Raw genomic sequence first — 17187 nt, 5'->3', positions numbered from 1 at the left:
TGTCACATTTATCACAATGTTAATTCATACTCTACAACTAGAACTGACTCTTGGTACCTGTTTCATAATACCGCACAAGAAAAGGTTAAGCTTAGGGCCAGATCAATGGAATGCTATACTTCCAATTCTGTATTTTAGAATTGTTCAATTCTTTCAGAATTTCCAAATTAGATTTTCCATTTGCTGAGAGGCCCACCATACCCACCTGGGTTCAAAAGGATCTCCCCAATGGCAGAGGATCTGATTCGGTTCAACTATAATGTATCAAATATTGAATTAGGGGCTTTAAGAGGTATATAAAAGTAAAAAAAGTCCTTGACCCCAAGACTTTGGCAGTAAAATAAGAGCACGAATTATCATTCATAAATCTAAACTCTAATCCTGATACAACTACTTATTAGCAATGATAAAGGCGATTTTCTTCATCTAAAAGATAGGATAATACCTAACTTGTAGAGTAAAAATCCAGTAAGATGAATATTTGTAGACATAAACTATATTATAAATTGTACTGCAGCACACAAGTTCTGTTGAAAAAAGATACATTAAAGGATCTTTTAAAAATAAAAGCCACAATCCCACACCTACCTCAACCATTTTCATACTTTGCTTATTTCCTTCAAGTCCTTGTCTTCATATACTTTTTTTATAAAGTTGTAATCATTTGCATTTGGGGTAAGACAATATAGCACACCCTTTCTAGAGCCAAATGGCCCAGATTCAGAGACTAGCTCCTGAACTTACTGTGTGACCTTGGGCAAGATTCTTAAACTTCTTCGTCCTATATTCTTTTCTATAACACTGGTATAATAACAGTGCCTACGACATAAGGAAGTGTGAAGAAAAAATGAGTTACAGTAAACCATTTAGCGCAGCGCCTGGCACGTGACAAATTCAATAAACAGCTAAAAAGCAAAAATCAAATATAAACTTAGTATTCTGCTTTATAAAAAACTTAAGATGATGTCATAAAACCAAAAGTACACTATTACCTAAAGTACCATAAGAAAGATTCTTTTGAAAGGACTCTAGAATACATTGACTCTGTCTCAAGTAAATCTCCTTGACATCCCTTTTTCTAGATATTTAATAATGTATAATAGAATCCATCTATTGCTTCATACTTCCAGTAGAGGTCTCCATCTAAAAAATAATGTACCAGACTGAAAACTTTAAATTAGTATTCTTGGTTATTAAAAAAAAAAAATAGATTGATATATATATCAAATATGTAAGTTTAACTTTTTCCAAGCAAAACATTTAAAAATAAGGAATATCACTCAAGTAAAAAGTGATTTTTCCCAGTGATTGTTATATGTTTTGCTATGGGCTTTCCAATAATACTCACCTGTCTTATAAACATAATCCTTTGAACAGGAAGGGGAAAGAGATAAGACTGTTGATACAAATGACAAATCAAGTATATAATTATCACCGCTACAGGCCAACAATTTAAAACCTATGCCTCATAGAAGGTTTAAGTCAGCAGAATCATCTTAATGAAAAAATAAAGGTCACATTTTTAGTAGCAAAGAAATCTCTGACAATCTACATTTATTCCTTTTAAGTCAGAACAGAGTAGCTAGAGTAATAAAGGCAGGCCTGGCTTCTACTTTCCCCTTCCATCATTCAGTAATAGTCATCTTAGGCAAGTTAATTATTCTTATACAGGCCTAACAGAAAAAAAATATCCTTATTTCTAGCTTACCAAAAAGCATGAGGTTAGACCACTTTCTTAAAATCCCTTCTAGTCCTAAGAATAGTGATGCTATGAATTGATAGATTAGGTAGCCGTCTCCAACTCTAACTACATACTTCTTGTACCTATCTTTAGGAATCTAAAGCTATACTACTAGGCCTCTAAATGTTACATTTGCATATAGTATCTAATGTCTATTTCAGCTTAGCCCCTTAAATGCGCAAGACTTGGTAATATCTATAAGATCTGGTATGTTCAAGAACTGACCAAGAAATTATCAAGCCATTTGCTTAAAGCTAACAAACAGTATTGCATGTATGTGTGCGTGTGCATACTTGTGCACACGCACACATACATCCATTTAAGTTAACACCCATAGTTTATAAAGAAGGAGATAAAGAAGGATGTTCTAAGCAACTCTCAAAACTAACAAGGCTTTAATATCCAAATTACATCTAAATCTGAGGATCAGATATGCAATGTAAAAACATAACATTTAATTTAGTGGTAATGGATCTGAATGGATTCAGTGAAAAAAGCATATAGGATTTCTGATTATAACTAAAACATGAATTTGCTTTTCATCTCCACAGGGTGGATAACCTATAAAGAAGACTTTTAGACAAGAACAATTACTTCTCATCTTGAGAATACAAAAATTAAGCAATGATCAAAGCATGATTTATACTAGTTTTAATAATATAAAATCAAGCAATGAATTAAATTATTGTCCTGTTTTTATATAGCAGGTGATGCAAGAGACAGCAAAGAATGAAATAGTACAGACTTTTTAATGGATAGATAAATCAGAAAAGGTAACCTTCCTCTGAAGTTATGATTTAGTATTGTAGCTGATTTTTATTTACATATTAAATTCCTAGAACATGAGAAATATTCACATTCAAATATAAGCTGCAAAATGGGACTTAAAAATTGTAGTATTCAGTATTAGCTCCCTCTCGAATACAGATAATAAAGAAATAATTACAGATTTAAAAAAATAAAACCGAATTCTAGTAGATAAAACACACAAAGGATACCTCTAAATCTGACTTCTAAGTCTGACAGTATCGTTCATTCAATAAACAGAGAAATACTATCTTAGTAGAACATATAGAGTTAAGACTACATCAAAAACACATAGCAGGGGGCACCTGGGTGACTCAGTCAACTGAGCAACTGACTCTTGGTTGTAGCTCAGATCATGATCTCAAGGTCATGAGATCGAGCCCAAAGGTGGGCTCTGTGCACTCAGCATAGAGTCTGCTTGAGATTTTCTCCCTTTCTCTCTCCCTCCTCCTCTGCCCCTCTTCCTGCTGAAGTGTGCTCTCTCTCTAAAACAAAAAAAGTGAAATCTTAAAAAAAAAAAAAAAAAAAAGAACACAGAGCAGACAGTATCTTAGTCAATGAGCAATGAGGAAATGCAAGAGACATCAAATTAAGGTCATCATTAAGGCAAAGACACCTTCATCTTTCCAACTATTTAATAGTGGCCAATACAATTAGGCAAAAGAAAATAATTAAAGGTATAAAATAACTACAGGCATAAAATTTAGGAAAGAAGTAAAACCATCTCTATTTGCAGATGACATGCTGGTATATCTAAAATTTTTAAGAATCAATGATAAAATCAATACAAACAGTAAAACAACTGTGACACCTGGGTGGCTCAGTCGCTTCAGCAGCAGACTCTTGATTTCAGCTCAGGACATGATCTCGGGGTTGTGAGATCAAGTCCTGAGTGGGCATGGAGCTTGCTTAGAACTCTCTCTCCCCCTCCTTCTGCCCCTTCCCAACACCCCCAAAACAAAGCCCCCAAAAAACAGTAAAACAATTAAGGCAGACTATAATATAAAAAATAACTTTCATATAAATAAATAACCAATTAAAAGATTAAAATGGATGAAAAACCACATTTGCAATAGGAGCAGAAATGAAAATATATCTAAGAATAAATTTAGGATTAAACTTTGGATTAAATTTTGGAATAAAAATGTCCAAGACCTATAAAAGGAAAATTTTAGACTCTTGCATAACACAAAAAGATTTGAATAGGAAGACTTCGTTGCTCTTGGATAGTTCAACTCAATACCATCATCTCAGTTCTTCTGCAATAGTTTATAAACTTAATGCAATCTCCATTCAAAAAACAAAACAAACAAAAAACCAGAAAAGTTTTTTTCTGGAACTTAAAACAAATTGACACTAAAATTCATATGGAAAAATAAACATAAAATAGCCAAGAAAACTTCCCCAAACCCCCCCGCCCCACAAAGCTCTGAGATGGGAATGGCACTATCAAACATTAAAACATGGTATCTGTGGGGCACCTGGGTGGCTCACTAGGTTAAGTGACCGACTCTTGGCTTCAGCTCAGGTCATAATCTCAGGATCATGAGACTGAGCCCCCAGACAGGCTAGTGTGGAGTCTGCTTGTCCCTCTCCCCCCACCCCCCATCCCCCCTCCTGCTCACACACGCAGGCACATCTGTGCTCGCTCTCTTTCTCAAACAAATAGATAAAATCTTAAAACATGCTATGTATGCCACAATAATTAAAATATAGTGAGATACCATTTTTTAACCTCTCACATTGGTAAAACTTAAAAAGCTTGACAGCACATGGCAAGGCTGTGGGAAATAAGCACTTTCATATACTGTGGCGGGAATGCTAAATAGTTCCTTCCCACAAAGAGAATTTGGCAATATTTAACAAAACTACATATGCATTTATTCTTTGATTACTATACCAACACCCACTTTAGTAATTTACTCTGAAGATACATCTCCAAAAATTTAAAAATAGGTTTGCATAAGGTTACTAGATTTACAGAAGATTACTCATATGGCATTATTTGTTATTCTAAATATTGGAACCAACCTAAGTGCCATTATGTGGGGAATAAATTAGGATATAGCCACACAATGGAATACTATGCAGCTGTAAAAAAAAAAAAAAAAAGAATGGGACTTCATGAGTTTATTAGAGTGATAGTCAAGATACAGTAAGTGAAAAAAAGGCAAAATGCATTCTTCATTTCAACAGAAATTAAGAATGCATGTATATATATATGAAAGCATACATATATATAGAATGCATATACATACACACACACACTTATAATTTTTGCAAAAAGAAACACAGGAAGGATAACCAGACACTAAGGAAATTGGTTATTAACAAAGCATGGGTGGGAAGGGGGTAGAAGAGGAAGGGAAGGGAAGAGGATAACCTCCAAGTATCTTAAATTTTGATTTTAGAATTTTATTAAGTGTTTTAAATATTCACAAATAAAATTGAAGAAACAAAAGTGGGGAAAATCACAAAATTAAATACAAATGGAAAAAAATATGAATTCTACTGAATTTTAACAGTAAAAGGAGAAAAAAAGAATCCAACCACTGCAAATTTTTTAAAATACCAATACAGCTTCAGTCTGAACACAAAAAGAACTGAAAAGAATTTGTAACTCTACGTGGCAGGTTTGTTGTTTGTAGTGGTACAGATATAACAATTCTGAAACTATACTCTATGTATTACAGACCTGACAAGATGAGTAAATATACTGGCATTGGGAACTAGGGTTCTCAATGCAGGAGAAGGAAGATACATGCATGGTACGGAAGAAGGCAAGAAGAAACCTGTGTGGATTTGTAGCCAGACATATCAGTATATACAGCACTGTGATTTTTAACATATGTACATTTATATTTAAAATAAATAAACTTCCTAGCTCTTACTCTGAAAGAGCCTGGAAGAAAGACAACCCAACAACAATTAGTATACCTACCAACCAAATTTTGGTTTCTGTATACCATTCCATGCTAAACAAAACAAAACAAAACACCAAACCCAGGACACTCCTTGGAGAAATAGCTGATGCTGAGATAGGCAAGCAAAACACAAGCTGACCCTGGAAAATCTTATTTTGTCAGAAAGCACAGAAGAGCTTAAAAATGGGAACATGTTAAAGATACCTACTGGCCAAAGTTAAGCAGCAAAACGCAAAATAATAGATATTAATCCACTGTGTAACATAAAAATATAATAAATAATAAGAATGAAAATATTTTCCTTATAGATTGCTAACTAAGAAATTCAGAAAGAATGATAAAGTTAGAAAATAAGTACTGTACATCCATTATAATTAACTGATTCAGGCAAGAATCATCAATGGATGTTAAAATTATTGGGTAAAAGTTTAATGGTGAACAAGGTATTTATATGCTCTTAAAGTATCCGCACAGGTTAATTATTAATTACAAAAGAGAAAATGGAAACTTTAGAGTAGAGAAACCAGGAGGACATCACCTTAAACCAAAGTTAACATCAACAATAGGACAAAGTGACATCTGGCCTCCTGCCAAAAATGTCTAACCTAAATCTAATCCTGGAAAACCATCAGACAAATCCAAATTTTATAACACGGTTGGCCTGTACTGCTCAAAAATGGTAATATCATGAAAGGCTGAAGAACCAGAGATATAAGTAAATGTAATACAAGATCATGGACTTGTGGTGTGGGTATGATATGCTATAAAAGACATCTTTGGGACAAGTGCCAAAATTTGAATAAAGTCTATATATAATACAGATAATATGATTGTATCCATGTTAAGTTTTTTGAATTTAATAACTATACTGTTGCTACATTAAGAGAATGTTTTATTCTTAATATACACTCATATTTAGAACATTCTATAATAATATCAAATGATTACATAAGAGTAATAATGTGTGTATATATACATACCCTCACATAGAAAAATATAAAGCAAATGTGGCAAAATAATAACAATTTGTCAATAGCCAATGAAGTGTAAATAACAGTTCACATTATAGTCAAAAAAACTGAAGAATTTTTTGAAAAGAAAACATAGCAAGGAAGGAAAATGATTAGGTTTACCATTTCTCTCTCAAGAAGATTTTTTACTACTAGATTGAATTAATGAATTGCAACGTGGGGCTACCTGGAAAAACTCACAAATTCAAAGGTTTGACTTTTTAATGGTGTAAACTAAAAAAATCACACCAAACCACTTAAGAACACATCACCTATTACTTGGGAGTGCACTTAGAGGTACAGCCTGCTAAGGTAGGAACTTCTGTTTATGAAGTACAAAGAGGTCTCACCTGAGTTCAGGTATAGTGAAAATTCACTTAATTTATAAACCATTATGAAAAGTATAATCAACCTGGGCATTATTACCAATGATTTTAAATTTAGCCCCATCTCTAAAGTACTACAAGTTAGGTATTTTCTGCATAGAGCCCTAACTATGGTCTCTTCTTTGTCCTATTTTAACAGATGAATGTTCCTACTTACCTCATGTATGTTTCTACTAACATTTTACTTATTTAAAATTAACCAATGAGCTAGGAGAGGAACAAAAAAATGTTTCATCTGAAAACACTTCACCATGAATGTTATAATTACATAATAGAAATCATCTTTGTGCACAGAGCAACTGACCACTGAATACTTAACCAAGGACAAAGGTAAGAACTCAGAAAAGGCTAGAATCAGATACTTGTCATATTTCACAATAAGATGTACATGCAAACAATAAATTCTTACACAACTTATTTAAATCCTGCTTCATAAAAACATTTTATTTTGGCCCCACTAAATGGTAATGAAAAAAATCATTTACTGATAGAAACAAAAGATAAACATACCAAGAACACAGAATATACCTGAAGATATTTTACAACTGTGGATAATGACAGGTGATAAATAAGACAATGGTTTGTTAAAGCAAGTCTATCACTAGGATGGAAACAGGCCAAGGGGGGAAAGTGTGGTCTGAAAATATATTAAAAAAAAAACACTTTTCTAACTGGCCATTACGGCTGACACTTAGAGATTGAGAGTTGGATATAACCTACAGCTTTTTTCATTTTTTTTTTTTAAGAAGTAGCCCATATGCTCCAAAAGAAAAGAGTTTGAGTGGTGTAAAGAAATTTTTTCTAAGTGTTATTTTTTCTAAGATTAAATAACAGCAATTACTTCTGAAATTTGAAATGATAAAAATAAAATCTCACATACAAAAATGGTTTGAAAAATGAAATGCATTAAAAAACAAGTTATTATTAATGTTGTTATTTGTATAGGAATTTATAAAATATAAGTTAACTCCCTTCAGCAATACTGGGGCAGACCAACAAAATCCTCACAAAGTGGAAAAGCATTCAATAAATTCAATAAAACAAATGGCATCTCATTTGGGACGAATATCATAAAGTCCTATATAGAAAAAAAAACCCACATAGATATTAAGGGAAATTTATTTTTAATTACTTTTTAAAATCCAAATTACTCAAATACAGTTAGGGTGAGTTTGAATTAGTAATTCATGTACCCTTTGATTCCCCTCAGCTGAACTGGAGCCCTTGTTAGCTTCTCTGGAGCCCAGAGACAAAGTGTAGGGTGTGTCCAGGCTCTGCTTAGAGATGACAGGTGCAGCTTGAGCAGGTGCCCTGGACCAGATGTCACCTAGAGGTTTTGTTCTGGAGGTAGCCCTGGCCAATATGTTGATGCCAAGGTAAACCTGTTATCTCAGCAACTAAATTAGTTTCATTACAATACTTAGATCAGCTGTTCTCAAACTTCAGCACACTTTAAGAATCACCTATGGCACACTTTTTAAAAATACAGACTATAATTATTTAAAACCAATCATCAATCTTAACACCACTAAAATGGGACAACATAAACATTATGTCTCATGATTGAATCAAAAGCACAGCACTACATACTAAGTATGCCTAAAATACTGAACTTGAATGTTATCTAGCTTTAAATCTAACTATCAGTTTTCAGGGAATAAATACAGGGGATAGAGGAACAAGTTAACTGACACTAGAAGGAAGCAATCAACCAAATCCAGAATTTGGTACAGTCTGAAGAACAAATGAACCCACTACTTCAACAAATCAATGGCATGATAGGAAAAGAAAAAGGGAACTAATGAGATAAAAGAGCCAAAACAGAAGATTCAGCCCAACCACAAAATCTCCCACAGTAAGATTGGGTGGACCCTACAAACACTGACTTAGATACTAATGGAATTATGGATCTATCATTCTGGGGCAACAATTCAGAATGTTGATAGCTACTCCTAGATACCACAAAGAGACTGTAGTTCCAGCAACAGGTTATTGCAATGTACTTAGTCAACGTGGTACATATCTTGTAGAAATGAACTAACTTCCACTCACAACATAATAAATATGCAAAAAGTTTCCAAGCATATATGACACTTCTTTATATTTTGAAAATGAAAAAATATATGTTAGACTCTGATGTTAGTAACACAATTCTTGGAAAGCTTAATGAAATTCATAGATAATCTGAACATTACTGAGAGTGACATTTGCTCTAAACCCTCTCTTTATTCTAGGTCCCCCAGAAGTTTTATTTCCAAGTGAAAGCATCAATAAATTTTATGATAGGTAACCAATACCAATATCAATCAGCATATATGCATTTTTGTGCACTTCTGAATAAACAGAATCAATCTGCCTATTTTCCTTGGTTCTTCTATGAATAAACTGTACTAACCATGGTATTTAAATTTATTTCAAATTCACAAGCCAATACTTTTGCTTTTCATAAAAATTATGCTTTTAACTTCAAGCCATAAAATATTTGAAGATAATCTTTAATGCTAACATCCCCATTTTTAACTCCGGTAAGTTTGGTCCTTAAACCAATATTTACTTCTAAACAGCTTTACTTAACGTCAAAATTTATGATATGACTTCTCAGTTTTTAAAGTTATAGAATTCTCAGTTTTTAAAGTTATAGAACTGAAGTAAATACAAATTTTTAACAGGACTATCACCATATTTCAACAAAAGCATTACGATTCCATAAGACAATGTGATCAATAATTCTGCTACAATTCTTTAGAGAGCCTTATATAGACAAATTTAAAAAACAAATTTAAATATAAATATCCTGTTTAAAAAAAAGAGCCTCTAGTTAGAATGATGGACAACAGGGGAAATAAAGAGCAGTTACTTGGTTTTGGGGGTGGGAGGGACTGCTGATTCAAACAAGAATTTTAAGTTAAAAGAAGACTAAGTGGTCAAATAAAATCATAAATTCCTTTGTCATAAAGAATACCAAGTTAATATACGAACCATTGCCTAAGACTTAAAAATCTTTAACATGGTCTTTTTTTTTTTTTTTTTGTCTTTTGTCCTTCATCACATTATAGTTTAAACAGTAGAAAAAATACTGTTATGTATTTACAAGGACAGCTTTCTCCATTCCAGATCAACTAAGGCCACCGCTTATCTTACAGGTTCAACTTTTCTTCTTCTGTTTGGACTGCAATATTTCTTTACCTTTCTTTTACTGGCAATGAACATGAGATAATTTTAAATCCCCCTATTTCAAACAAATATTTAACAAGTATTACCAATGTAATTTTGCACAGTCATTGATAAAGACATGCCAACAACAGCTCCTAATAATTTACATTCATATTTATATATCTCTATATAAATACACATAATTACCTCTCATTTCTCATTTCCTCATTATTTTCCGTATTTAAAATTTCTCTTCCTTATCCCCCATTTTTTCTAGAGCATAGTTTCCCAAACTGTGCTCTTTAGAACTTAACAAGTGTTCCTCAAACATGGGGTTTTGCACCACACTCCTGCGATGTGTGGTAGTGTTTGGGAAACACCATTTACTATGGGTAGGGGGAAGGAGGTAATAAATCATGTTTCTCCAAGCTGTCTAGAGATCCAAAGGCCCATTAACAAAATAAAGTCTCTGAGAAGTCCTGCAATAAAGTAACCCAAGTTTAGCTTTACTGCTCAAATTCATTTGGCCTATTTTCAAGGAAACATATTGACATTTCAAGAGAACAAGTATTTCATAAAGCACAAATTGGGAATTTCTACTTTAATTGATCCTAAATACCAAAGAATATGGTGATGATGGTGGCGGCAGATCAAAGAAGCAGAGACAGAGAGAATCCCCCTCACTCCGCCCCATATGTCCTCTAATTCCCAATTTGGACAAACCCCATTTTTGCCAGTAAACTTTAGTAAGGTCTATACCACTCTGGAAAATGCCAAGTAGACTTCTTCACCAAATATTAATAAAAGCTCTAAGCACTTCACCTAAAAATATGTATTGAATACTTGCTTGCAGATTAATGCACCTAAACTGCAATGAATTAAAATGTTCCTCATTCCTTTTCCAACTTCCAATATCATTCAGTTTGGCAATAAAAGATTCACAGCAGTGATATGCTTTTCTATCAAAGTTACAGTGGATTTCACACACAACCAAGTATGAAAATATTGAATCCACAACAGAGTACAGGTAGGATTATAAAAGAGTGCTCCTATTTAGAAATAGACATTTTTAGTTAACTGGTAAGGCAGAAGAAAATGTGAATGTAAAAAAGCACATTTTTGGGAGTTATGGTTAAGTTCCTAGCTGGTATCCTCAGTAAAATACGTATCTTCAGTGAATGAACTACCTTGGAGTGAGTTAGATTTATTTCTAATTTGGGGCAAATTTAAGCTGTTTAAACATGACTTCTAAGACACAACATTAACCTAGCTGAGCCCTGATCAATCTTTCAACCTTCTCTACTTTCTTTTCAACATGTCTGCATGCCCTTTAAAATGTAACAGAATATCAGAAGATATCAAAATCAGGTTTGTTCAAAATGAAAGGATACAGTTTATAATATTAAATTTAAGATGCATATATGAATAATTTATTTAAATACGGTTGTCCTCCCAATCTTCATATTACTTTTATTTTTCTTCCTTGAATAAAGTAAGCAATGTCTGCTTAATAATTCTGTTTAGCAAGTCAAAAAGTCAGTATATTACTTTTTTATTACAATTGTGAAGCATTCATTCACTGAGCATCAAGTGATTCATAAAATGCTTTCTCTTAAAAGAAGTAACCTACATGGTGTACACTAACTACAGAACATGAGTGTATTCATTCTATTTAAGTGATAAACTCCTTAGATTGGTATAATTTAAGGGATGACTTTATTCATCAAGGGGGGGAAAACAGAATAAATTTACGATGCAACTGAAAATTCACTCTGATGGATACAATGCTACAATAAAGTTGCTGACTATTCTAAAGGTACGTACATGTAAAAAAAAATAATTTAATATTATGAGATAATCAGTAATACATAGTTTTGTACAATAAATTTTTTAATGTCCAAGATATTTCACCTCCTTTCCAAAAAATCAAGTTTTATAACAGAAACATCAAGTTAACCTTGACTACTGTTGGCGTAAGCTACAAGAAAATTCTTCAACTAAGTATTTGAAATATTTACCTAAATCTTCATACCAAGTCTTCAAATTTTTAATGGAAATAAGAATAGTAAATTGTGCCCCAATCTTTGCACGAACACAGAACTAAAATAAAATTGAGTAAATACAGAACACATTGTGTATAGCTATACATTCATATCGGGCATATATTTAACCATAATTAACTTCCAACCACATTTTAATTTCTTAAAATCATTTGTGACTAACTGAACTCATAATAGACTGATTAAATATTACAGAACATGTGTCAGGAATACAACTTTTTTGTCCAATTAACAAATGCCTCTAAAACCATTTGGATATTTTTTGCACTTTAATTTCTCCAACTACAAAAATGTAGAAAATATTACCTTATCTTTTTATACTGATAGGGATATTCTAGTAATAACCATTTGTTGAAGAAATGATGTACAGGCCAAGAAAGGAACTAAGTGAAAACAAATTATATGGACGTGATAGAGGATTAATACGCAATTTTTAAATAGAGTATTTTTACACATTACTAATAGGCACTAACATTTAAAACATTAAATGCCAGTGTTTAAACAAATCATCAATCACATTTTTAATTTTAGACTTTCAGAAATTTTTATACGCAATCTACAACTGAATAAATGTATGTTTGATACAATTAAGCAAACTTTTGGCAGACCACTAAACTCAAGTCTCTACATTCAACGACTGTCTGTTGTATCAAAACGAACACAGAAATGTTAGAATATATACATGGCCAGCATACCAGTATGCTCCTCTTTATTTAAATGTCTGTAATATCACGAAGATGTACCTATATCTTCATCCTGGCTGTACTAGGCTAACAGCCATCCATCCAATTAATAATGAAATTACAGAGGAATGTCAGCAAATATTAAACTTATAGAGTAAATGAGAACTGATATGTGTAATAGCAGTCTTATAATAGGTCCAATGAAAAAACAGTTCTTATTTTTTAAAAAATCATTCTACCTGTGATTTATAAAACACACTGCATTATCTGCTCACCAGAAACCATGATATTCAATTTGATATCTCGAAGAGGGAACTCACAAAGTCACTCGATTACTATTTCTTACTATAAAGAGGCACTCTTATGGTTAAGTAACAGAATTAAGTGTGAAAGCTTGGCATCCCGTCTGCCAGTTAAGATTTTTCAGAGGAAGGTGTAAAACCCAGCATAATACATGTCCTCTAATTGTGCAGTATTACACCACTATGGAAAAAAAAAAAAATCTTTCAAGGTTGGTAGTATCCAATTTTTGACCAGCATATTTCTCCTGTATTTCTTTACAAGCCATGCAAATCTTCACATGGCTTTATTTTCCAAAACAAATGCTTCAACTTTTTTCCTAGTAGCCTAGCTACAACCCTACAAAAACAAACCTGGAGAGTGACATATGGAGGAAAAACAAGTTTAGCTAAGGACATAGTTCAAAAAGCAGCTTCTAATAGGAGCATAAAGCTCAAATTGATCTGAGAACAATGTAAAGAGTTGCAAACAACCCTGAAGCTATATACTTAAAAATAGTACTTAACAGTATAATCAGTGAATGATATGATCTCAGGATAGAAATTACAACTGGAAAAACGGTATTTATGTAACTTGCAAAAAAAAAACTGGAATTCTAGACATTTAATTGATTATGCTAAAATCCTGTCTGTATGTGTGTAAATTCTTCAGAAAAACACACATCTCATGAACCTTATATATCATTTAGTACCTTTTGGATATTAAATTTCAATCCATCAACCCAATAAATATTAGGCATAACTTTAAAATGTGTTTTAAACAGTTTAAAATCCAAATTGTTCAAACTGATTACCAGAAAACCAAGACCTATAATAATAATATTCTTCTCAATGTTATAAATGGAAATGAGCAAATGAATATCACCATAAATACAAAATTCTCTACTTCTCACCACATTACTAAATCAACAGTTTGGGGGGTTAACTTCACTTTGTTTCTTGTTTTAGACCTTTATTTAAAAATGTACTCTGACACACATTGCCATCACACACACACACTAGAATAGATAACAACTAGCCATATTTAATATTTTCTAGACTTCTGTGTAATTCAGTAACTACCCACAAAGTTCTGTGAACTCTTCAGCTTCAAGCCTGAAGTCAATCTAAGACAGCCAATAGAAAGTACACCTGGGCAATTACTGCATTTCCTACTTCAGAAAGCTGAACTTAACACAGAATATTTACATTTGGATATTGCATGTACAGCAATGATAAGTGCCAAACTCAAACTATGCAGAAGCTACATTAACTAAAAAAACTATCCCTTTTTTACATCCCTTTAATTATATTATTAAAAAGCAATAAATATGAAGAGCATTATTTTAGTTCTAAATAACCACCACCAACTAAAGACCCTCTATGAGACATTAAGCATTAAAAATAAAAGATGACCTCATAATACATTACAATATAAAAATGTAACCAGAAAAAGAAAAAAACAGAGCTGAATCAGAAAATATATTATCTAAACTGCATCACATATCAACTGAATAAGAAATGTACTCTGTCATATACAGTCAAAAAAGGAGGGAGAGAATGAAAGAAAATCCAAATCATGATATTCCATTTCATAGTATCCTTAATCTTCCTACATATATAATAATCCTTTTGAACGTTTTCAAGTCACTCAAAAATTCGAAAGAACTTATTCTAAAAACAATCCTGGTCACCTAAGGCACCAACATGCCATGCTGTGTGGAAATATTCTACTGAAAAACCACTCTGTTACACGGTTCCACACAAGAGGTTTCATTTATTAAAAATCTTAAAGTAAGAATTAAAGGCAAAGGAGTTTCCAAAGCAAAGTAAAAATTTTCCCAAGGGATACAAAGTTTCATTAACTATCTTAACTCTTTTACTAAGCATCACCTCTCTGCCCCTCCGTGGATATCAAGCAATCAATAACAATGTCACAAAAGAATGTTTACCAAGATGGAGGGTGGGGTGTCACCTGTAATGATCCTGTATGAAAAATGTAAACAATCCTAAAATAGGTGAGGAAAACTTTCACCTTCCTACAACCTCACTTTATGGATATTTGATGTTTCGCAGGTTGAAAAAAATGAACAGAAGTTTAGAAACTGTTTGGTGTGCAGGGTTTGTTTGGGGGTTCTTTTTTTTCCCCCCTAAAAACAAATCTCCCCTTAAGTCCCTCAATTCCAAATACTGTGGAAGAGTCACTACTACTCACCGCAAGTAATACTGTTTTAAAGCAAAGGCAGCGTTAGAACAACTTCTGGGAAAGTTGAACTCTTCAACAATTTCTCCCCACTGATTCTTCTCAGAAACCTGTTAAAAACACAGCCACACTTGTCTGAGAGTGCACCATCCAAGAAAACTCTAACCTAACTATGAAATAAATACCCATTCTACAGAGATCTGTAGATACCTCAGGCATCAGTGGGTGTTTCAGATCGATCCGTAAGAGTAACTAAGCAAGGGCTGCTTGAATCACTGTGTTTTCACCCGAGAGCCCAGTATTTAATAGCACTTGTTTTGTTTGGGGGGCGGGAGGGGGGGTGGTGGGTTTGTTTTGTTTTTGAAGCCCGGACAATAACCAATCGCAAGTCCCTCTGTCGCCCCCTTTTAAATCTCAACGCGGTCCGTTTACACTAAAAAAAAAAAAGTTCAAAAGGATCAATACTGTTCCGGACAGCGACGTCCGCAGGTTCTGGGGGGGCCGGGGCCGGGGCCGATTCCGATCCCTCTCCCAGATCTATCCATCTCCATAGGCCCTTCTTTGAGGCCTACAGCTTCTGCCTAGCCTTGAAGCCTAAGATGGCTATTTGGAGACAGGTCCTGGTTTCTTTTGTTAGCTGTATAAACCGAGGGCGACGGGGCCGAGGCTGTGCCCCCGGCTGCCGGGATCATTTCGCAGCCGATTATCGATGTTAAACCTGCCCGCGCTAATTTTGAGTTGCACGAAAACTGCTCTCAGAGTCTGTGTGTCTCTGTGTCTCCGCCTGTGCTAGAGCGGCAGCGGCGGCAGAGCTGACTCGCGAGCGAGCGGGCGGGCGGGCGCGGGCGCGGGGCTCGGGCGGGCGCCCCGCACGCCCGCACTCCCCGCCGCGGCGCTCAGACCCCGCCGGGCCGGCCGGGCACCGGGCAGGGCGCGAGCCGGCGCCGGGCCGCCCGCCCGCCCGAGCCCCGCGCCCGCCGCGCGCACGCGAGCCACCAGGCCAAAAACAGCCCCGCCGCCGTCCGCCTCCGTGCCACCGGCTGGGAGCGAAAAGAACGCCTTTTGCCCCCGCGGGCCACCCCCCCGGCCCCGAGCGCCCACTCCGGGGTCAAAGGAGACTTTTTGGAAGAGGCCAGCGAGAGGGAAATACAAATTAAAACTTCCACTCACCTTCGCGAATCCGCCTAAAGTAGTGACTCTGGTGTAGAGACCGTGAAGATCCAGCTCCTTCCCACCCACCGCAGGGATTTTTTTAAAAGGCGACCTGCGGGAGAGAGAAAGCCCCGCACTTGTCAGCCGGGACCCCGCGCCCGGCCCGGGCGGGAGAGCCCCGTTCGCCCCGGCTCGCCCCGGCGCTGCCCCCCCGGTTCTGCTCTCACCCTCTGCTGTGGTGGAACTGCCGCAGCTCGTCCAGGAAAGCGAGTCCCTTTCTCCGCTCGTCCGGAGGCGCCTTCCCCGTCGAGTTTGCCATTATTTTTTCAAAGGAGGTTTTTAAAAAACCCAGATCGGTGTTTTAAAAGCGCCCCCCGCTCCCTGCGCTTCCTACCAGAGCCCGGAGCCCATTCCTCGGCCGGCGGCGGCGGGGCTCAGTCATGGGCCGGCGGTGGCGGCGGCGGCGGCGGCGGCGGCGGCGGCGGCGCAGGGAGGGAGGGAGGGAGGGGGAGGAGGAGGAGGAGGAGGGGAAGGAGGGAGCAGGAGGCCAGGGGGAGAGGAGGGAAGGAGGGAGGGGAATTTCTAAAAAAGTTTAAAGAAATCGGAGCGAAACTAGAGGGGCAGGCGACTGCCGGATCCGCGCGAAGCCGCGGGGCGAGCGCGGCCCCCACCCCTTCCTTCCCTCCCTCCCCGCGGCCCGGCTCTCGCCCGCCTCTCAGCGCAGCCGGCCCAGGCGGCTCGGCCTGGGGACGCGATTCAACATGGTGCTGCTGCCGGGGGCGCGCGAGCG

At 35.9% G+C, this 17187-nt stretch overlaps 1 protein-coding gene across 2 annotated transcripts in view; it reads right to left on the bottom strand.

The window, feature by feature from the left end:
• ARID2 (AT-rich interaction domain 2) overlaps positions 1-17057 on the bottom strand; it is a 161319-nt gene extending 144262 nt beyond the window's left edge. Inside the window, exons 1-3 of one of the 2 annotated variants that reach the window (XM_048216558.2) lie at positions 16625-17057; positions 16416-16509; positions 15258-15355 (exon numbers count right to left, since the gene is read on the bottom strand). In XM_048216558.2, the coding sequence (XP_048072515.1) occupies positions 15258-15355; positions 16416-16509; positions 16625-16716 (284 nt within the window). In that variant the 5' untranslated portion in view covers positions 16717-17057. The remainder of the gene's footprint in view (positions 1-15257; positions 15356-16415; positions 16510-16624) is intronic. The other variant, XM_048216559.2, reaches the window with a different exon arrangement.
• Positions 17058-17187: the final 130 nt, after the last annotated feature.

Source organism: Ursus arctos, unplaced genomic scaffold (assembly GCF_023065955.2).
Source record: "Ursus arctos isolate Adak ecotype North America unplaced genomic scaffold, UrsArc2.0 scaffold_26, whole genome shotgun sequence".
NCBI lineage: Eukaryota > Metazoa > Chordata > Mammalia > Carnivora > Ursidae > Ursus > Ursus arctos.
Note: the sequence above shows the minus strand (reverse complement) of the source record. Positions and strands in the feature narration are given on the sequence as shown.